Below are 21,335 nucleotides of genomic sequence, written 5' to 3'. Positions count from 1 at the left end.
AGGTTGTTGGAGAAAGAAGGGCTGGGAAAAACAACTAATCCTGTTGAGGGAGAAAACCCCAGGGTGAAATTCAGTGTGCAAGGCCAGGCTGGATGGGCTTGGGACAGCCTGCTCTGCTGGAAGGTGTCCCTGCCCATGGAATGAGGTGGTCCCTGAGCCCCTCCAAGCCAAAGCATTCCCTGACTCTGGGAACACCTTTCCTGTGCTCCCTGGAGGTGCCAGGAATTCCTGATGCTCCTGCTCCTCGTGCTGTGAGAGCTGAGGCTGCCTGGAGAGCCAGAGGAGCTGCAGTGGAATGCTGCCCTGCTGGCCCTGAGGCAGGGCTGCCTTATCAGGGCTGTGCAGCTCCTCGCTGTGCCACGGCCCTGCTCTCACTGCTGCAAAAGAGGAAACAGGAGCCCGGGCAGAGGGCTCGCACTTCCCACTGCTCAACTGCGACAAGCTGCTGCAGGGAGACCAAGGAAAATCCCGCTTGACGCGGCGCTTTCTTACTTCAGTCGCCAAAAGGGCTTTTCTTGGGCTTCATTCTGCCCTCCTTTCATCTCTGCTGTCTCAGATACTATCTCACATGAGCAGCTTGTCTGCAGGCTGTGAGTGCTGCTAGGGCAGAGCTGTCAGATGGACTTTGCTGAGGGGAGTTCCCCACACGGGCACGGCTCGAGGGTCCCCATCCCTCTGGTTCCTCTGGCTCTCTGTGCTGCTCCAGGTGCACAATGACAACCATGGACAAAATCCCCAGGAGCAGCACACCTGCAAAGGTAGGGCTGGGTTATGGGCAGGGAAGGGTTTGGTGTTTGAATTCAGTGGGATTCTCAGTGATGTTGGAGTGGCAGCAATGAGAGCCCTCCAGTTCTGGCTCTTCCTGGCCAGAGAGACACTGAGGGGCTGGAGCTGGGAAGGGAATGGAGCTGGGAAGGGAATGGAGAATTCCTGAGGAGTGGGAAGGGAATGGAGAATCCCTGAGGAGTGGGAAGGGGCTCACCTGGAGCACAGGAGGATCCCCAGGGATCTTTTCCCTCTCTGGAATTCCCTGCCAGGAGGGGACAGGAACAGGGACAGGGACAGGGACAGGGACAGGGACAGGAGCAGAGGGAACAGCCTCAGGGCAGCTCAAGGTGGGGCCAGCAGGAATTTCCCCATGGACAGGGGGTCAGGAACTGGAACTGCCCAGGGAGGGTTCAGTGCCCACCCTGGAGGTGCCCCAGGAACTCCTGGAGGTGCACCCAGAGCTCTGGGCTGGCACAAGGTGGGGATGGGCACAGCTGGGACTCGGAGGGCTCTGCCAGCCTCAGTTCTGTGGCTCTGAAGTTTTTGGGATCCTCATCTCAAGGGACAGAAGGCTCCTGTACCTGATGTCCCCCTGTGCTTTTCATGCTGACAAAACCACTGACTGGGAGAAACATCTTCTGGTGAGGATGCTGGATAAAGCAGAATTGTGCTGGAAATAAACACGTTTGTGAAATTATAAAGATACAATGTCAAGGTTGCACCTTACTGTTGTGCTGCAGTGACATCAGAGACACAGATCCTTTCTCTGCCAGCCCTGGTGCCCTCTTGCATGACAGAATTTCTTTCTGTTACATGCAAACCAGAAAACATTTTGAAACATTCTGTGTTCCTATTTTGAAAGACAGGACCCAGTGTATAAGGTTTGTTGCATTTATTTCTGTATCCACATTCCACCTAGATTAATTCTCTATAGATCAGAGGCCCTGCTGCAGCTGTAAGGGTTGGAGAATGCTGAAATCTTGATTCAGAGTCAATGCCTTGCTGTCCTGCTGTCTGCAAGTCTAATAAGTGACTGGAATTAGGATTTTCATTGTGGATTATGATCCCAGTGTTTACTGTAAACAAACTGCCTCCTGGAAATTTAACACAAAGTGTAGGGGGGGGAAAGCTTAGTAGGAGCTCAATGAGTCATGTTTTTTACACTCCAAATTTTCCATCAAGGCTTGTAAAGATTAGGGGGCAACTTTTCACACTGAGTCATCAGTAACTGAGGCAGGGTATTTTTCATCTCTGTATAGAAGAATTTTCTATTTCTACATATATTTCCAGTTCTCTAGAGTGGATTGCCAATAAATCAATGTAATGGTAGCAAACTGATTGCCTGTTCTGCTGTGAGCACTGTAGACATGGCCAGAGCCCACCCAGTCAACTTCAGCTGAGTAATAAAACACCAAAATTATTTCTGCAACATCATTTACGAACTCTTTATAAGTCCCCTACCACCCTGGCAGTATGTTTATTACCATGCTTGAATGATATAAAAATACAAAGGGTTTTTTTCTTTCTCTCTGGACTCAGCAGCGTTGCTGTGACAGGAAATGTCTGCAGTGATGATCCCTGTGCCCCAGCTGTTGCACCTGCAGGGGAAAGCCCCTGTGAGGAGCTCGGGGTGGGTTCAGCAGGGCTGTTGTTGTGTTTGGTTGTTGTTGTTGCGTCTCCAGGGCCAGCACAGGAAGCCTTGCAGCCCTTGCTGCAACCTCAGACCCCTCCGAGCTCCTGCAGGGCCCCAGCTTTGGCTGAGGGAAAATGGGAGAGGATTTGGGGGTGCTCCAAGTGGGTTTGGAGTTTTTCTCTCCCGGTTCACACCCTCACAAACACAGGCACGGGGGTGACAGAGATGCTGTGCCCAGGTCAGAGAGAGCTGCCCTGCCCAGCCCTGGCACCTGGGGGCAGCTGGAGCTGCTGGGGAGGGCCCAGAGGAGGCTCCAGGATGGGCAGAGGGATGGAGCAGAGCTGGCATTGCTCACCTGCACAGGAGAAGCTCTGGGGTGAGCTCAGGGTTGGCCTTGCAGGGCCTGGAGGAGCTGCAGGAAAGATGGAGAGGGAGGATTGACAAGGGATGGAGGGACAGCACACAGGGAATGGCTTCAAAGGGACAGAGAATAGGTTTGGGTGGGATATTAGGAAAAAATCTTCCCCTGTGAGGGTGCTGAGCCCTGGCAGAGGTGCCCAAGGCCAGGCTGGAGCCCCTGGGACAGTGGAAGGTGTCCCTGCATAGCAGGAATTCCCTCTGGGGTTCATTCATGGGAACATTTAATTGCATTTTAAAGCAGTTCTGTGGCCACAAGCCGTGGGTTTGTAACTGATGCCACCCCACCACTTCAAATGCTGGAGCACCTGAGAAACTCCAGGGCAGCAAACGAACGGCTCCTGATCAGCTGCATGAGGTGTCTGAAGGGCTCAAACTGCTGCTCCTGATGTTTAAAACATAAAAAAGAAAGAAGAGAAAAACCACAAAGGCATTGAAATGGGCTGGTTTGTGCCAGGAATTCTTTCTCCTCTGGACAGCAGCTCCCACCCCAGAGGTGTAGATTTGGTTGATGAAGGTTTTCAATTCAGCATTTTCTATTCAAGTTATTAAAGTCTTTTCTAGCTGCAGGATTGTGGCTTTGGGAGCCAGTGTCTAATTTAATCTTGAAGCTACTGTGGAAAGAGGAAGGAAGAGGCTTTTACCAGAGAAAAGCCAACGTGTACAAAGGCAAAACCAGTAAAAATTTGCCAACCCTCAAGATATCCTGAGTCCGAAGTGGTAAAACCTGTGCACCAGCATGACCAGGACTCAGCTGCTGCCAAGCAAATAGCAACCAGTAATAATTTTAAATAACATTATATCTTAATAATATTCAAGGATTTTTTTAAATAGTCTAAGAAAGAAAGCCCTTCAGCTGCAGGTCATGTTTAGCTTTCCTCCTTGGCTTTTCTGCCTCTGCAGGGTGAGGTGGTTTTGCAGGGGATTTATAACCACAAAGGGGATCTGTTCCGTTTTCTAAAGACTGATTAGAAGTGTATCAAAACTCACAGCACTTTGAAGTTGAAAAAAAAATTTAAAAACCTAAACAAACAAACAAAACCCCAAACACAACAAAGCAGGAGTAAAAAAACGCTGCAGAAAAACGCTTCCCAATGCAGCCCTTTCCCTGGGGCAGCCCTGCAGCCCGGGTTTTGTGTCAGAGCAGGGCAGGCTCTCCCTGCAGGGCAGCCCGTGTGTCCTGCACAGCACCAGCTGCAGCCACAGCTCCCTGCAGACGATTCTGCCACGTAATGAGCTCCCCCCATGGCCAGCGCTGCTGTCCTGGGGCTCCCAGAGCAGGGGCAGGCAGAGGCTGAGCTTTGCCTCCCCAGGCTCCCAGGCAGAGCCTCCAGAGCTGCCTGAGCGCCGGCAGGGCTGGGACATCCTCCTCATCCTCCTCCTCATCCTCCTCATCCTCCTCCTCATCCTCCTCATCCTCCTCCTCATCCTCCTCCTCATCCTCCTCCTCATCCTCCTCATCCTCATCCTCATCCTCATCCTCATCCTCATCCTCCTCCTCCTCAGGCGATGGACTAACAGGGACACACAGCAAAATGAAGGTCAGTGTGAGTACTGGGCTCTTTTCTTTCTGCTGCAGTTGATTTATGGACTTTGCTGATTCCATTTGTAGTGGACAGAGAGTGAAATCTGCGTCTGGTGGGGTCTCTTTGCAGTGTGTGTGTTCAGCTGCTTTGCACATCACTAACTGAATTTTTAAAATATAACCCAAATTAACTGTTTCTCAAGAGCACCAGCGTGGCAGAGGAGGGTGAGGGTTTGCTCTGTGGGCATTGAGTAATGACAAGTTTATTAGAAATGATCATGAGTGACTCACACTGGTCACTTCCACATTTTCTTGGGAAAAAAAAAAACGAGGTGAAGAGTTGAGCAGTGCTTTACCTCAAAAGAGATGATGGTTTTGCATTGACTCCCAGAAAATGGGTAATGGAAATGTCTCAAGAATTGAGGTCACTGTGTGATGAAGAAAAAGCCAAGTAATTTCAGTCTGAGCTCTGTGAGCCTGGGAAAGCCTTTGCGCTCGAGGGTGAGGACTGGCCACATCCTGCCGGGGAGGAAAGCAGTGCTCATTTTTGGGAAATACTCATTTTTGGGAAATACTCATTTTTGGGAAATGCTCTTTTCTCCTGGTGCGTTGGGGGGGATGAGTGATGGATCAAAGCCACTTTGCAGCCGTTTGTGCCTGGGCTTTGTGCAGAGCAGGGCTGGGCTGTGGCAGGGCTGGCTCAGCTGGGCAGGCAGGCAGGGCTGGGCTGTCACCGTGTGTCCCTGCTAATGACAGCCCGGGAGCAGAGCCCAGCTGCTGCCCTGGGCACTCTCACCAGGGACTAGCCCAGCTGGAAACCCTCTCTGCCCGGAGAAACGTGACACTTTCAGCGATACTCGCGCAGAAACCATCCACTCCTCAGTTTATTCAGTGCATCTCATTCGTCTCACAAACGCCAGCTTTGCAGGGCTGTGCAGAGGGCAGGGTCAGGACAAGATTTTGGGGTGAGGACGAGATTTGGGGGTGAGAACAAGATTTTGGGGGCTGCTCAGTGCAGCCAGGAAGATGCAGCTGTGAGAGTTGTGCTGCTGCTGCTTCTTGGTGGATCAGAGTCCCCCACCCTGCCCTCAGCTCCCCACTGCTGCCACACCAGGGAAAAAGGGCACAGCATGCAGGGACAGCAGCCTGGCACCTCCAGCAGCAGGAATTCCTGAAAAATTCTATTTTTCAATGAAAAATGTCCATTTGCTCCTGCTGAGTTTCTTTGGGTTTCACAGGAGGGTGAGGACGCTGCTCTGAGGAGGACACTTATACTCAGCAGGACTTGCTGTAGAAGAAATAAACCACATTTAGACTACAAATAGAAATAAAATAGACTAAATTTAGAAATAAATGTAGTCAGGTGTAATTAAGATACGAAAAGGTTTAAAAAAATTTAAAAACCCTGAAGTGATTGGGTGCATATGGGAAAAAGAAAGGTTTGAGGACCCACACCCCTGGAATGGGCAGTTTATTTTCCCTTGAGCATGGGCATGAGAGCACTCCTGTAAAAATGCTCTGAGTGGGGTGAAATCCTGGCTGCAATTCCCCCTTCTTGTGATTTTAACACAAACAGAATTTGAATGACTTCATTTGTGGAGAAAAGAGAGTCTGGGGCAAATTAGCACAACTCCAGCTTGTAATTCCCACCTCTGCAGCAGTGCCATGTGAAGCTGCAGGATTTGTAAGCATCCTTTTTTTAAGTGCTGCTTCTGTATTTGATCAAATTTGGAATTCAAAAACCTGTGATCAGCACCTGCTTCCACCCCCACGAAATCAATTAAAGCAACAAAAGCAAGTCCTGATGTTCATCCCTCCTCAAAGCTCACACAAAACTTCTGCATGAGCTGAACGTTTATTTTCCAAAATACATAAACGAAGCAAAGAAATGCAGAAGGACTTTGTGCAGGTCACAGGAAATGCTGCACATGCAGGTGGAGAATGATCTGAGCTTTTAAGGTGAATTTTCCTTTTTTTCTGTGGATGTTGATGTGAACACTCTACAATTAACTGAGCAAAACTTCAGTGACTCGGAGTGGTCTGGGGTTTACAGGGAATTCTCAGGGAAAGCTGTTCCCAGCTCAGGGATGCTGGGGAATGTTTATTTCTGCAGCTTTGCTGGGAGGTGAAGAGATTAACTGGAAGCTGCTCTGTAAACATGTCAGAGGTGTCTCTGATGGATGAGCAGAACTGTTTAGCAAACACAGCCCTCTATCTCTTCCTCCTCAAATATTTTAAGTCCCACTTTCCTGCAGTAAAAGAGCTCACTCATGTATTGATGTGCAACATGAGAAATATTTCAATCCACAAAAACTCCCAGGATTAAACTGGGAGTTTATTCTCAGTTTATAGAGAATAAACTCCCAGCTTATTTACGTGATCTCAATAGGGGCTTTTAAGAAGCAAATTGAAGATAATAAATGAAAAATATATTTTTTATCTGAAATGCTGTGAAATAGTGCAGTACCCATTCACATGGAATAATAGAGGGTAGCAAATTGAGATTTCTAAATACAAATTGAGTGGGACAAGGGCATAGAGAAATTATTTTGTGAGGCTTGTGGGCAAGATGCTGAAATTATCACGTGCTGAACATCACTGTGTCCACTTGGATTTTTCTAGCAATGTTTTTATATATTTAATAATGATGTTTTTTTCTCTGTTGCATGAAGATCAGGCTTGGGATAGGAGAGGCACCAGGAGATTTTAGTAACAGTGGGATGTTCCATCCTTAGCATAAATATCTATTGTGTACACAGAGCACAGATGTCGCTCTGAGGGTATAAAATTTTACATTATAGACCTGGGCACTGATCAGCTTTACTGCCCTTAATTACAATTTCTCCATTAATAAACATGAGGGAGCAGCTTTCATCCCTACTGCTCCCAGGGGCTGCCAGGGCTTTGTAGGGGAGCAGGGCTGGGCAAGGATCTGCAAACAACAAAGACGAGACCAGCCCAGTTTGGAGGGGAATTACTCTGTCCACATCTGAGCCACAATCCAATAAAGGAGATGCATTTGCAGCAGGATGAGAATTTTGGGGTGAAGCTGTTGCAGGGACCTGCACTGTCAATCCCCCAGCGTGGGACCCACCTGCCTTGCCCTGTGGGCTCTGGGGGTCCCCGTGCCTCGGCAGGGGCTGCAGGGGACACTCTTTGGTCTTTTCCAGGTCTGTGCTTGGTCAGCCCCTCGTGTAAACCCACCCAGCGAGAGCAGAGCCCCAGCACTGCCTCTCAAGGTGCTTTTTGTGGGGCTTTTTGATGTTCTCTGTCTTAGGAGAGGTTTTACAAGGCTGCTGACGGGGATGAGGCAGCAAGCAAAGAAGGAAAATCACTTGGACCTCACCTGTGCTGCTTTAGTGCTCTTTACACGTTGGGTATTGAGGACACAACACACAAGGCACCAGAGAACACTGCACAGCCAGATATCAGGGATATCAAGGTATCAGTGCTGGGTATCGGGGAAATGCAGCTCCCAGTGCCCCCAGCACAGCCCCTGCTCGCTGAGCATCCTGGAGGCCTTGGCATCTGGGAATGCAGCCCTAGTTTGGAGCCAGGGCAGGGCAGGGATGTGGTGCTCACAGGAGAGGAGGGGGGATCCCTCACACAGCCCCGGGGAGCAGGGGGACCAGGCAGGGCCGGGCTCTGCCTCGCAGCCCTGCAGGGAACCCCAACCATGGCCCTGCAGGCACAGGGGCAGCCAGCACTCACCCCTGAGCTGCTGCTGGGCTGCTGAAATGCTCTGCACCTTCCTGACACACTCTATTCCTTGCTGACATACTCTGCACCTTCCTGAAATACTCTACATTTTGCTGAAATACTGAAATACGACGGGGGATGGCAAAGATGTCCTCTCCAGATCCACAGTATTGAGGGTTTGTCTTGAAACTTGGAATTTAATTTAATTAAGCCCTGCCTTAGCTGGAAAACCTTTAGGGTTTGTTTTTTGGGTTTAATTTCCTTTCTAATCTCTTCTTTTTAAGAGCTCCACTGACCCTGCCTGTGCATGCTCTGACAATCTCAGTTCAGTCATGTTCTACAGACTGGAGTTTAGAGCTTCTCTCCATCACTTCTTTGGTCAAAGCCTTCATTTTTCCATTCCATCTCTCTGGATGGGATATGAGATGATCCATGAACAGATCTGTTCTCTAGCCAGGTCAGGTTCCCCAGAGTGCCCTATGATTTAATTGATTCATTAATAATCTCCTGCTTGGCTTGATTTGGGATGATTCTAGAGGTTCCTGGGTTTGTGTTGATCACAGATGTGAGCTCCAGAAATGCAAAATCTGAGCCACAGTGTCCTGCCTCAGCCTGGCTCGGGCTGGGGGCTGCTGGCCCTGGGACATTTGCACATTTTTATTGGCCAAACCAAGAGAATGTGTGCTGTGCCTCCAGCAGGGACCCCTCTGATGGAAAGGTTTGGGTCTCTGGTTATAAAATGAGGCTCAGCAGCATCTTGAGGGTGCTGTTTCCACAGGAAAAGGGAAATGTCAATATTTAGATGCCTTCTAAAACCACAGTGTGAACCAAAGGTTTCTCTCAGCTGTGTGGGTGCACGTAGGAAGGGCAACCTTGCTGCGTGTGCCCCACCAGGCTCTCACCCCGAGCCCAGCCTTGCTGGCCCTTCACCCTTTTCCTGTGTGTGCCTGGATGAGGCTCTTCATGTGGAAAAGGGGCAGAAGAAGAGGGTCTGTCCCTCAGGAGCGTGGCTGTGCACACCCAGCCCAAGGAGCCAGCAGTGCTGAAGGATAACAGGAAAAGTTGGCTGTTCTCCATTTTTTTAGAGGGTCTGTCCCTCAGGAGTGTGGCTGTGCAGCACCCAGCCCAAGGAGCCAGCAGTGTTGATGGATAACATGAAAAGTTGTCTGTTCTCCATTTTTTGTCAGTGTGGAGCCCAGGCCTGGCCCAGGGGGGGATTCCTGACTCCAACATTTGGCATTGTCCCCATCCAAAGTGACTCCCGTGTTCCAGGCACGAGCCAGGCTGGAGCAGGAGGCCAAGGGGGCTGCTGTCCCCCCTGGCAGCTGCCCTGTCCCACAAAAAGCCATTGTTCAGGAAATGCCTGCAGCCAGCAGCGGGCCCTGGTCGCCAGCTGAGCTGACACGTTTGAGTTCTTGTGCTGCAGCCTCAGGCCAGCTGCTGCCCCACAGCAAATGCTCTGCACAAAAATACAAGGCATCACGTTTCCTATTTGGGTGCTGTCTCTCTGGACATTACTTGCACTTTCTGATAAGAAATTCATGCTGAGGCACAGCCAGTGTCCCACTGACCGGGGAGGATACAGTCCATTTAAAAGCTAAAAGCAAAATCTATCTTGTACTGAAAAGAAACCTAAAAATTGCCATCCACAGCTTTCTCTACCCTTTGCAAAAATGCCTCAGGTGACTAAAGCTACCTGCTGGCTCTGGCTGCCCCATCCCTGGAAGGCTGGGCAGGGCTTGGAGCAGCCTGGGACAGTGGAAGGTGTCCCTGCCATGGCAGGGGTGGGATGGGATGATATTTAAGGTCCCTTCCCACCCAAATCATTCCGTGATTCTGTGATCTTGTAATGAATAATTATGAGATGAAGAATTCACAGAATGGCAATGGGAAAAACACCTATTTTTTATATAGGAGTCACAGAATAGATCCCTATTTTTTTATATAGGGATCACAGAATAGATTCCTATTTTTTATACAGGGATCACAGAATAGATCCCCATTTTTCATATAGGGATCACAGAATAGATCCCCATTTTTCATATAGGGATCACAGAATAGATCCCAGCTTTTTATATAAACCATTAGGGTTGAAAAGGACCCCTGGAGATCACCGAGTCCAGCCCCAGTGCCAAGGCAGGGTCACCTGGAGCAGGTGGCAGGAATGCATCCACCCAGGTGGGTTTGGGTGTCTCCAGAGAGGCAGATCCACATCCTCCCTGGACTCTGTTCCAGGGCTCTCATAGAAAGAAGTTCTTCCTCATTTTGAGGTGGAACTTCTTGTGTTTTAGCTTGCAAATTCAATATATGTGAGTCTAATATAATAAATCTAAATAATGATTAGGAGTGCTCTTTAAAGGCCTTGAGGAGGAAAAGGTGATGAAGAAATGTATCACAGTAATATTATTATTTATTTCTTTATTGCACTGACCATAGCAGACACAAAGTATGGGAATAAATCACATGGACTCCATTTTCTTCATGGTGGAACAAGCCCATTCTTTATTCACACAACTCCTTTTTATACAGTTTTACAGACCTGGTGTAGGACTCCAACTGGTCAGGAGCTTTCTGGTCATTAACAAGTTGTTATCCCGTATTGACTGGTCACTCAAACCCTGGTGTGGACATGCAGGAAAAGTTGTTTGTGAGGGATAGTTTTCATTTTTCTATCTAATGGTGTAAAAACTGGTTGTTTTTCACCCAGGAATAGATTGTTATGTTAACTGCTCACACCAGGATTGCTTTACATGGGAACTTGCAAAGTGCCATCTTGTCTTAGAAGAAATGACAGACAGCAGAGCAGCTTGATTTTATGAAGCCTTTCTTGATGATTTTCCTGCCTTACTGCAACAACGAAGTGCCACACTTAACTGTGATGGCACAGATGTGCTCTCCAGCTCCACAGTATTGAGGGTTTGTCCTGAAAGTTGGCATTTAATGAAGCCCTGCCTTGGCTGGAAAACCTTTAGGCTTTGTGTTTTGGGTTTTATTTCCTTTCTAATCTCTTCTTCCTAAGAGCTCCACCGACCCTGCTTGATGATTTTCCAGCTCAGTGCTGCAGAGAGGCTGTTCAATGTGCAAAGGGGTGGGTGAATCAAACCGAGACCCAGGTGGGGAAAGGACGCCAGCAGGGTGGGAACAGCAGGGCGGAAGCAGGGAGCCCGGCACGGGTATGACAAAGCGACAAAGTGACACCGTGCGTGCGCTCGTGTCCCCAGCACAGCCTGGCCAAGGCTCTCTACGACAACAAGGCCGAGTGCTCGGACGAGCTGGCGTTCCGCAGAGGGGACATCGTGACGGTGCTGGAGCAGCACGTGGCGGGCAGCCAGGGCTGGTGGCACTGCTCCCTGCACGGCCACCACGGGCTGGCCCCTGCCAACCGCCTGCAGCTCCTGCCGCCCTGCCCGGAGCCGCCAGCCGCACTCGGCATCTACCAGGTGCCCTCCGTGCCCTCCGTGCCCTCCGCGCCAGCAATGCCCACAGTGCCCACAGCGCCCACAGCGCCCACGGCGCCCTCGGCCACCTACGAGAAGATGGAGGGCTGGGTCCAGCCCCAGCTCGTGTACCAGGTGCCAGCCCTGCCAGCACAGCTGCTCAGTGAGAGGACCAAGCGCTCCACGCACCAGGTGAGCTCTGGAATAAGCTGGTGTTGGTGTTAAAACAATGGCTGGGAGGGGGGAATAAGGACGATGGGATTTTCAGTGGGGAATGATGGTTTTTAGGAAATTCCCATCAATTCACAGCATGGGTTAAGAAATGCTGCTCAGCGAGAGAACCAAATGCTCCATGCACGTTCTAAAAAACCCAGATGTTGCTGTTGAAACAATGGCTGGGAGCAGGGAAATTAAGGAAACCTGAGATTTTCAGTGGAGTTTGCAGCAGAGGAATGATGGTTTTTAGGAAACTCCCATCAGCTGCTCAATGAGAGGACCAAGCGCTCCACGCACCATTCAGGTGAGCTCTGAAAAACCCAGATGTTGTTGTTAAAACAATGGCTGGGAGCAGGGAAATAAGGAAGCCTGAGATTTTCAGTGCAGTTTGCAGCAGAAGAATTGATGGTGTTTAGGAAATTCCCATCAGTTTACAGCATAGGGTGAGAAATGCTGCTCTGGGCGACAGATGAGAGTCTCTACGTTCTGTGCTCCCTCACCTTTCTGACAGTTTGAAACAGCTGTAAAACAGGGCAGGAAGTAAAGAATATACCATTTGTTTGGGAGAATCTATAAATTATTTACAGAGTTAAAATAACAAGACACAGAGCTTTCTCCAGCAGCCATCCAGAGCCCTCCGGGCACATGTGGAGTCTTTACATCCATCTGCACAGGAACATGATTCATAATTTTTAAAAAATCGCCCTTTGGTGTGTGATTGCTGGATTTGGTCTGGGTTTTACTGTCTCCAGCAGCTCAGCAAGCTCAGAATGCTGCTGCCTGTCTCTTGTGCTGTCCCTAGGCTTGCACCAAGCAGCAGCCCCTGCCAGACACAGAAGGACACAAAGTTTTGCTCTGTGCCCTCAGTTTCTCTCCCAGCCCTTTATTGCTGCTGCTGAGATGTTGACCAAGGTGTACAGGAGGAGAGCTGCCACCAGTTCCCCCAGTTATAGAGGAGAACAAACTGGTTTTCCAGGGTGTCATTACAGCTCCATGGCCTGGCTCTTCGTTCTCCCAGCTCCTCGTGTTTGACACTCAAACATACATGGAACATGCAATTTGATTACATCTCACTGGTTTTTACCATCAAAACCTTGTGCTTTCTTCAGGAAAAAATGAGTGGGGAACGTTTCGTAATGAAAGGGAAATAGAGCAGGTGGGGACAGAGTTTGAGTGTGAGCTTTTGTTCAGTTCTGTGAGCTCTCCAGCCCTGGGTGGCTCTTTATCCTGTGTATGGAAATCACATTTGAAATTCTAATTGAGAAAGGAACAGGAAGAAGATTCAGCTATATGGTGTTTTAGGCTGATTTAATGATGGTGTGATTTATGGGGCTCATTGAGCCCCCTTGCCTCCTGCTGTGGGGAAGGCCAGTGATGGAAACCTCCTTGCTGCTTCCTGCTGGGTGCCAGCTGGGGGCTGGAAAACAACAAACTCAGGGCATCCCTGGTGACCAAAACCTCCTTTTCAGCTGCAGTGCACGACCACAGCTCAAACTCAAACCGAGTACAGCTACACGAGACTCTTCTGCACTTGCTGTCATTGATTTCCCCACATTCCTGACCCTAAAGGAGCCTCTGGCAAACTGTACCAGAGATTGGCATCCATTTTCCATGTTGTGCCAGCAAATCAGGTGGAAAATGTCATCTATTCATTATGTGGATGAATGGTCTGGCAGAGCAGCTCCTTGGCTCTCCCTGCCTCATTTCATGAATTTATCCACCTAAGCTGTGCCTAGTCTGAGAATGACAAAGAATGGAGAATGAAAAAGAATGAAGAATGAAAAAGAATGAAGAATGAAAAAGAAATGTCCCTTTTGATGGTTATCCAGAAGCTGAGAGTGGGGCTGCCTGTGGCACAGTGTCCCAGCTGTCCCCACACCAGCTGCACCCCGGTGGTCACAGGCTGTCCCCAAGGCAGGGGAGCTCAGGGAGCACAGAGCAATCCAGACCATCCCACAGAGATCCTGTGGCACAGCTGGCAAAGCTCCTGCCATACTCAGCTGTGCTCTGAGCAGCTGGGAAAAGCCACTGTGAGTCTTTGGGGGAGCTGACTGAAAGCAGTGAAACAAGAATGAATCCCTCAGAGCCGGGGTGTTTCACCCCTCAGAGAAACCTCCTTGCTTCTGCCTCACACCCAGGGCACTTTCTGGTTCTACTGCCACTTCCAAAGGTGCCAACATGTGATATCCAGTGAGTTTCCTTCCTGCTGGATTGTCAGATTTGTCCATCTGGAAGCAGACCTGGCCTAAAGATGGCTTTTACCTTTTACCCTTTCACTCAGGGAAGCTGTGCCCCTGTTTGTGAGGAAGATGCTCCTATTCAGGCACAGGCTGCCCAGGATTCCCCATCCCTGGAGGAGTTCCAGGCCACACTGGAGGGGGTTTGGAGCAGCCTGGGATGGTGGAAGGTGTCCTTGTCCTTTGCAGGAGGTGGAAGAGATGGTCTTGCAGATCCCTCCCAACCCAAAGCATTTTGTGGCTCTGTGATTCTCTATCGCAGCACTCGGGGGATTTGTGCTCACTCCTCATTCCCTGTTCCCACACGAGAGCTGAACCAGGCAGAGTGAAGCTGCACTCTTCCTCCTCTCCCATATTTCCCCTACATTTACCTGCTGCAGGACTTGCACGATGGGAATCACTCCCTCCAGTTTAAAACCAATTTAACATTTCCCATAATATCTCACCCCAGTTTCTGGAGGTCAGTGCTTTGCAAGGGCCCATTTATAAATCAGGGCAGCCAGGCTCAAGGCAGGTTGGATGAACAAAATTCCATCTTTTGGTGGTCGATTTCAAAAAAGAAAAGTCCTAACCCAGCATTCATATTTTGTGACATTATTTGTCCCACAGATCTGGTCATGGCTGCTCAAATTATGTTTTAATCAATCTGACTGCAAAGATACAGTTCCCTGTTTATGGAGCTGGACAGGACATCAAGGTTTAATCCTTCCAAATGAGTCATTTGTTCATAACTACAGAATAATGCTCAGCCTGCACTTTTCTGCTGCTCTGACATTAAATTGGGTTGACCCAATGACTGTGGCCTCGGAGAAGTTAAAATTTCCCCACTTCCTTTTTTAAGTGGTTCTGCTTTTGGGCAGTTTAAAGCTTTAAGTGATAACTGCAGCTGGATTTTCTCCAAATCTTTTCTGCCCTGTGGTTAGTAAGGCAGATTGTCTTTGTGCCAGGTCAGATCTTATCTAAAACGTACCAGAAATGCTGGTCAGGGAGAATTATTTGAGAATAAACATGCTATTGCCTGTGACGTCAGCTCCTGTCTCTCACTTTCAGTGAAGAGCTGAAGGTTTTTATCACTTAAGAGTGATTACTCCAACAGTGGATTTTTGTGATTACATCAGTGGATTTTTCAGGTGAATGACTTTTCCAAGCTTCCTGATGATGCAGTTTATTGTTGTTTATTATTATTATTATCATTATTAACATTAACATTAATATTTTTTCTCCCCTCCAAGGACCTGTTTACCCTGCCCAGACCCTGCAGGGCCTCAGCCCCCAACATCAGGGGTGAGGTGTACGATGTCCCCTCCTCGCAGCACCGAGGGTCTCCCCTGCCACAGGTGAGTCCTGTCCCTCCCTCCCTGCAGCTGCCACCCTGCAGCACCTCAGAGCACATCTGCAGCTCAGTCCTACTCCCACCCTGTTTGCTTTTTGCCAAATTGGGAAGAAAATCATCTGGTTTTAGCTCAAAACCTCAATTCTCCAGAGTTTCTTAAATATTTAGAGCAATGTGTCTTAAGTCTGCTGCATATCTAATAGATATTTCCATTTTTTTCTGTCAGCAAGGCATTTCCCCATGGATTCTGAAGCAGAGGGGTTGACACTGATACAGAAAATTCAGTAAGACATCAGTAGTGTCACTCTCTCTGCCCCAGAATTATAATAAAAAAAATGGAAGCGCTTACTAGAAATGCACCAGATTTAAGACACGTTGCTCTCTAAATTTCTAAGAAACTCAGGAGAACTGAGGTTTTGAGCTAAATATAGATTATTTTCTTCCCAATTTTACAGAAAGCAAATTCTGCCTTGGAATCCGTGAGGAAATGTGGTGCTGTCATTTGCTGGGGGTGATTTGGGGGTGTTCAGAGAAGAGTCACAAGCCCACGTCCACAAGAAATTAAATGTCACCCCCTCACCTTCTTCCTGGGAAAAACACACCCTGGATTTGGTCACACCACTGTGACGTGTCCTGTTACACAATCCTGTCCCTGCTGCTGTCCCACTGCCCTGGGCTCAGTGAATGTCACATGTCACCCTGATTTTTTTAAGATTTTCTAAACCTTCTGATGGTTACATTCCTGTAACAAACTTTCTCACACACTTTATGTAAATAACTCATTGTTTTGCATTCTTTTATGGAGGAGGATAAATTTGATGGACTGTTGGTTTGTCCAGTGTCCTTGGAGAGATGGCACTGTCACCCTCCAACCCACTGTCACTTTGGAAATCTATAAATGTTAGAGTGCAGGCTTGAGCCCATCATTATCCACAGATTTCCTGGGTGATCCTTGCTCAGACCCAACCCACTCATGTCTGGCCCAAAGCCTTTGATCCCACTCAGGGCCCCAGTGGGCTCTAAAAGGATTAAAATAAACAATTTATTTTCCTTTTGAGCAGAGTGGTGCCACTCCCCCCAGCACAAGGAAGGGCTCCATGCTGGGCAGATCCACTGAGAGCTTCCAGGCAGAGCAGAAGCAGCTTTACAAGATCCCATCCAAGGCAGAAAGAGGAGGAGCTGGCAGCCAGGACTCACCAGCAGGCAGTGTAAGTAAGGCTTGGTGGGCACACAATAATCTGTCACTCCTGCCTTGGAGCAGGGACAGGTTTCCCATCTCTTCCCCACTGTTTCTTACACAACAAATGGCCCCTTTTCCAGCTTAGACTCCAGCTGTACACACAAATATTTGTATCAAGCAAAAATTAAATTTATTGAAGGCGTTTGAGCAGAGTCAGTGGTGTCTGTTGGTGATTTATTGCTTGAAAGGGTGTGCATGTGAGTGGGGAAAAATCAAGTGTCTACAGATTTCACTGGCTATGGATTCTGCTGTAGGATCTAATCACCTGTGCTCCAAATATTTTACCTTTTATACATGCAGCTTGTGCATGTTGAAGAATAAAAAATACAGGCAGCCTTTCTGTGGTGCTGTTCCATTGACATCAGTGGAGCTGCACACATTTGTGTGCCCTGAGAATTCAGTTCTGCTTCTCATTCTCGTTTATAAAGATGGCTTATGAACCCTCTGTGCTCTGTTGCAGTTATATGATGTCCCTCCCAAAAGAGAGCTCGGTGACTCAGAAAATAAACCTCAGAAGAAGTTCTGGGGCCATTACAACACCTTGCCAAACCCTCGGAAGTCCGAATGGATTTACGATATTCCAGTTTCCCCCGAAAATTCCGGATTCAAAGCCAGCCCTCCTGGGCAGGCTGGGCAGAAGCAGGTGCTGTATGACATTCCCCCAGCCAGGTACAAGGCTCCAGCTGAAGGCAGGGCTGGGAACCCACAGCTGTACGACATTCCACCACCAGCACAGCGGAAATTAACGCTTCCAGAAATCCCCCTGTACGACGTCCCACCCTCACGGGACGCGCTGCTCCTGCCACAGAACGGCACCTCTGAGCTGCCCCCGAGGCTCCTGGCTGCCAAGGCTGACAGTCACATCTCTGAGGAGAGCGTTTATGATATTCCCAAAGGTTTGCCCAGTGCTGGGCACTCCAAGAAAGAGGTGGAAAACAACAGGGACCAAGCACACGGTGCTTCTCCACAGCTCTCCATGGATGCCAAGTCGGAAAATGACACTTTGTGTGTCGCTAGTGTGGAAAGCAGAAGCAGCACTCTCTCCTCATCCTCCAGCTCTTCTGCTGAGTCGTTTTCTAGGCTGTCACCATCACCAGAGCCTGTCCAAGAAATCAAACTGGAGCTAGAAGCAGCCATTGAGACCCTGACCCGGCTGCAGCACGGCGTGTCCAGCTCCGTCGCCAGTTTAATGATCTTTGTGAGCAGCAAGTGGAGGTTGCAGGAGCACCTGGAGAAAAACCTGGAGGAGATCCACAGAGCAGTGGACCACATAAAGGTGTCATTGGGAGAGTTCCTGGCCTTTGCTCAAGCCCTGAAGGGAAACGCCTCCAACCTCACGGATAGCAACCTGCAGGCCAGAATTAAAAAGCAGCTGGAAATCCTCATGAGCTCCTACAAAATATTGACAGAAACGAGGGAAGCGCTCAACAGCTGCAGCTGGGCCCTGGAGGCTTTGGTGCTCAGGAAGCCCCAGAACAACCCTGATGACCTGGATCGCTTTGTTATGGTGGCCAGGACAATTCCAGATGATATCAAGAGGTTTGTGTCCATCATCATCGCCAACGGGAAGCTGCTCTTCAGGAGGAACGAGAAGGAGCAAGAAGAGAAGCAACCAAAAGTGAACCCAGAATGCAAAATGGCAAAACAGATCCCAATGCCAAGAAGAGTAGAAATTGAGTCACTGCAGAGAAATGCTCCTGAGAAACCCAGCCAAAGCCAGGTCCCTGTGCAGAAACCAGAAGAGAACTGCAGTGAGGATTGTGATTATGTCCAGTTACAGGTCAGTGACGCCGGGGTTTCCTCTCTGAACTCCTCACCCTCTGCAGATGTTGGGCTGTTCACTAGCAGCTCTATTTTACTTTGCAGTGCCACATTCAGTTTGCACTACATCCCCCTTTCCAGATTTACACAGATCCAGGATTTTGGGACAGTGCTGGATGGCACGTGTACAATGAGCAGTAATTTTAATCAACAGAGGAAATAAAGCATTTTTATCATTCTTGCCAGCTTGAATTCATTTGGGAAGTAGGTTTCATTGGAAGTTAGCAATACCTTACTTCTCTTTTTTCTCTTCCTGCCACTACACTGTGTTTGGCACGACAAGAGATGTTCCTTCCTAACTTGGATGGAAATCCCATTTGCATAGAAATTAAACTCTGTGAATTATCACATTTATTTGCTGGAATAATTCTGGATGATTGTAACAATCTCCTTAGAATCACTAAAATATCTACTAAGAATATCTCCCTTAGTTTCCCAAAGAAATGCTGTTTGTCCTTAATATTTAGGGAATGTTACACTGAAATGTTTTGTTGATGTTGGTTTCAGTCTCAGATCTTGCAGGATCATTTTTAGGAGGAAAAAAGCTGCAGCTCCTTCTAAAAAATCCCCCATTTCTATTTGCAACATGAAGGCTGCAGAACAAGTAGTTGTTTCCCTATGAAATAAGAGAAAACCACATTTATATTTAAATATTTTATGTAGTTGTTTCAACTTTGCTTTCATTTTAATTTGCAACAGGCACAGAAAGTCATTTCAGGTAAAGAAGTAGCAAAGAAGAGTACAGAGTCAAACCCAAAGGTATTTCTGACTTTGAAAATATTATTTAAGAGGGCTTTTAGTCCTTGATTTCTGTGCTTGCTAAAACTCAGAGTAATTTGCATTCAGACATGCATCTCTACACATACAGACCTATCTGCTTCTCAGAGATCCTTTCCCAGAATTACTGCTGAGAACCTGTGAAGAGCACTTATTTTCCTCAATCAAACAACTCCAGTTTAGAGTCATACAGTTTATTTTATTGCCTTTCAGCATCATTTGAGATAAGGCTGTGAGAATCAGTATTTCAAAGTATCTTATCATGCACTGGCACTAAACTGACTCTTGTTTTGCGCATTTTAATCATTCATAACCCAAATTAAGTCCATTAAAGATCAATGTTCTGTATTATTTGAAAGCTTCAAGGCCAGACTGTGTAAAGGATTTATGTTCAGCTGCAGCACTTTGTGCTATCCAATATTAAAACTGTATTTAGGGGAAAAAAGCAATCAGGAGAATTTCCAACACTTTATGGAAAGAGAAATTACTGTAAAGGCTCCAGGGTGTGGCGATTTGGAGACCACAAAAATTCAGGGTAGAGCAACCAAAGAACCACCAGCGTGTGACACCAGGCTGAATATTTTCCTGTTTTAACTCTTTCTCCAGGTCTCGCCATGTGCAAAAAAGACTGAGAACGGCAGCAGGCAGGAGCCTGGCAGGAGAATGCCCCTCCCCGAGCACTGCAGGCTGTGCTTCGCTGCCCTGCACAAGGCCCTGGGCGTGTTCAGCGCCAGCCTCAGCAGCCAGCAGCCCCCCGAAATCTTCATCTCCCACAGCAAGCTCATCATCATGGTGGGCCAGAGGCTGGTGGATTCCCTGTGCCAGGGGAGCCAGGACAGGGAGGCCCGCAGCGACATCCTGCACAGCAGCAGCCGCTTCTGCAGCCTGCTCAAGAACCTGGCCCTGGCCACCAAGAGCGCCGCCCTGAAGTTCCCCAACGCCGAGGCCAGCCGGGAGCTGCGCGAGCAGGCCGAGCAGCTGGCCCAGTACACGCAGCAGTTCAGGGCCATGATGGACTGAGGGGCCGCGGCTGCTCCTGGGCACCTCAACTCCACCACGAACTCCCTGGGTGCTGGTGCAGGTCCCCACACTCAGAACTCCCACCAGGAACTCCCTGGGTGCTGGCTCTGGGGAACATCCCCTCACTCAGAACTCCCACCACGAATTCACTGTGTGCCAGTACAGGTGAAGACCCCCACTCAGAACTCTTACCAGGAATTCCCAGGTTCAGGTGAAGATCCCCTCACTCAGAATTCCCACCAGGAACTCCCTGGTATCAGGTGAAGATCCCCTCACTCAGAATTCCCACCAGGAATTCCCAGGTTCAGATGAAGATCCCCTCACTCAGAATTCCCACCAGGAACTCCCTGGTATCAGCTGAAGATCCCCTCACTCAGAATTCTCACCAGGAATTCACTGTGTGCCAGTGCAGGTGAAGATCCCCACATTCAGAATTCCCACCATGAACTCCCTGGGTGCTGGTGAAGATCCCCACACTCAGAATTCCCACCAGGAATTCCCTAGGTGCCAATACAGGTGAAGATCCCCACACTCAGAATTCCCACCAGGAATACCCTGGTTCAGGTGCAGATCCCCTCACTTGGAATTCCCTCCAGGAATTCATTGTGTGTCAGTGCAGGTGAAGATCCCCACTCAGAATTCCCTCCAAGAGCTCCCTGGTAGCAGATGAAGATCCCTACTCAGAATTCCCACCAGGAGTTCCCTGGGTGCTGGTTCAGGTGCAGATCCCCTCAAGCAGAATTCCCACCAGGAATTTCCCTGGTAGCAGGTGAAGATCCCCACATTCTGAGCTCCCACCAGGAATTCACTGTGTGCCAGTGCCGGTAAAGATCTCCCCCACTCAGAATTCCCACCAGGAGCTCCCTGGTAGCAGGTGAAGATCCCCCCATTCAGAATTCCCACCAGGAGCTCCCTGGGTGCCACTGCAGTTGAAGATCCCCACGGCAGCTAATGCAGAAGAATTAAATCTGCAATTTCTTCTGCAGTGTTCACATCCTGCCTGGAAATGTCATTGTCACAGTGGCTGGGTGGGAATGTTTGCTGTGTATTGGAGCAAAAGTTGTTGATTATTGGACTGATTTCTTGGTTTTTTTTTTTTTTTTTTTGTTCTCTATGTATGTCTGATAAATGTATTTTCCTTTTTAGTTGTTTTTTCTACTCCTGTAAATTCTGTCTTTAAATGTAGCTGCATAATGTTCTGTAACTTATGAT

The 21,335-nt window shown here is 48.6% G+C and overlaps 1 protein-coding gene across 3 annotated transcripts; it reads left to right on the top strand.

Moving 5' to 3' along the window:
• Positions 1 to 447: 447 nt before the first annotated feature.
• On the top strand, positions 448 to 21,335 carry CASS4 (Cas scaffold protein family member 4). 3 transcript variants are annotated; one of them, XR_010030044.1, is made up of 7 exons: positions 448 to 758; positions 11,264 to 11,671; positions 15,165 to 15,269; positions 16,327 to 16,473; positions 16,966 to 18,285; positions 19,710 to 20,376; positions 20,426 to 21,335. XR_010030044.1 is itself a non-coding variant. In XM_063172014.1 (6 exons), exons 1-6 carry the CDS (start codon positions 714 to 716, stop codon positions 20,121 to 20,123), a joined length of 2,439 nt encoding a protein of 812 aa, XP_063028084.1. In that variant the 5' UTR covers positions 448 to 713; the 3' UTR covers positions 20,124 to 21,335. The 3 variants fall into 3 exon arrangements, 2 of the variants coding, with proteins under 2 accessions (XP_063028084.1, XP_063028085.1); XM_063172014.1 differs by having other exon boundaries at positions 19,710 to 21,335; XM_063172015.1 differs by lacking the exon at positions 448 to 758 and adding an exon at positions 4,242 to 4,359 and having other exon boundaries at positions 19,710 to 21,335.

The sequence above is a fragment of the Melospiza melodia genome, chromosome 19, assembly GCF_035770615.1.
Source record: "Melospiza melodia melodia isolate bMelMel2 chromosome 19, bMelMel2.pri, whole genome shotgun sequence".
In the NCBI taxonomy this organism is placed as follows: Eukaryota; Metazoa; Chordata; class Aves; order Passeriformes; family Passerellidae; genus Melospiza; species Melospiza melodia.
The sequence above is the reverse complement of the archived record's forward strand: the minus strand, read 5'-3'. Positions and strand labels throughout refer to the sequence as shown.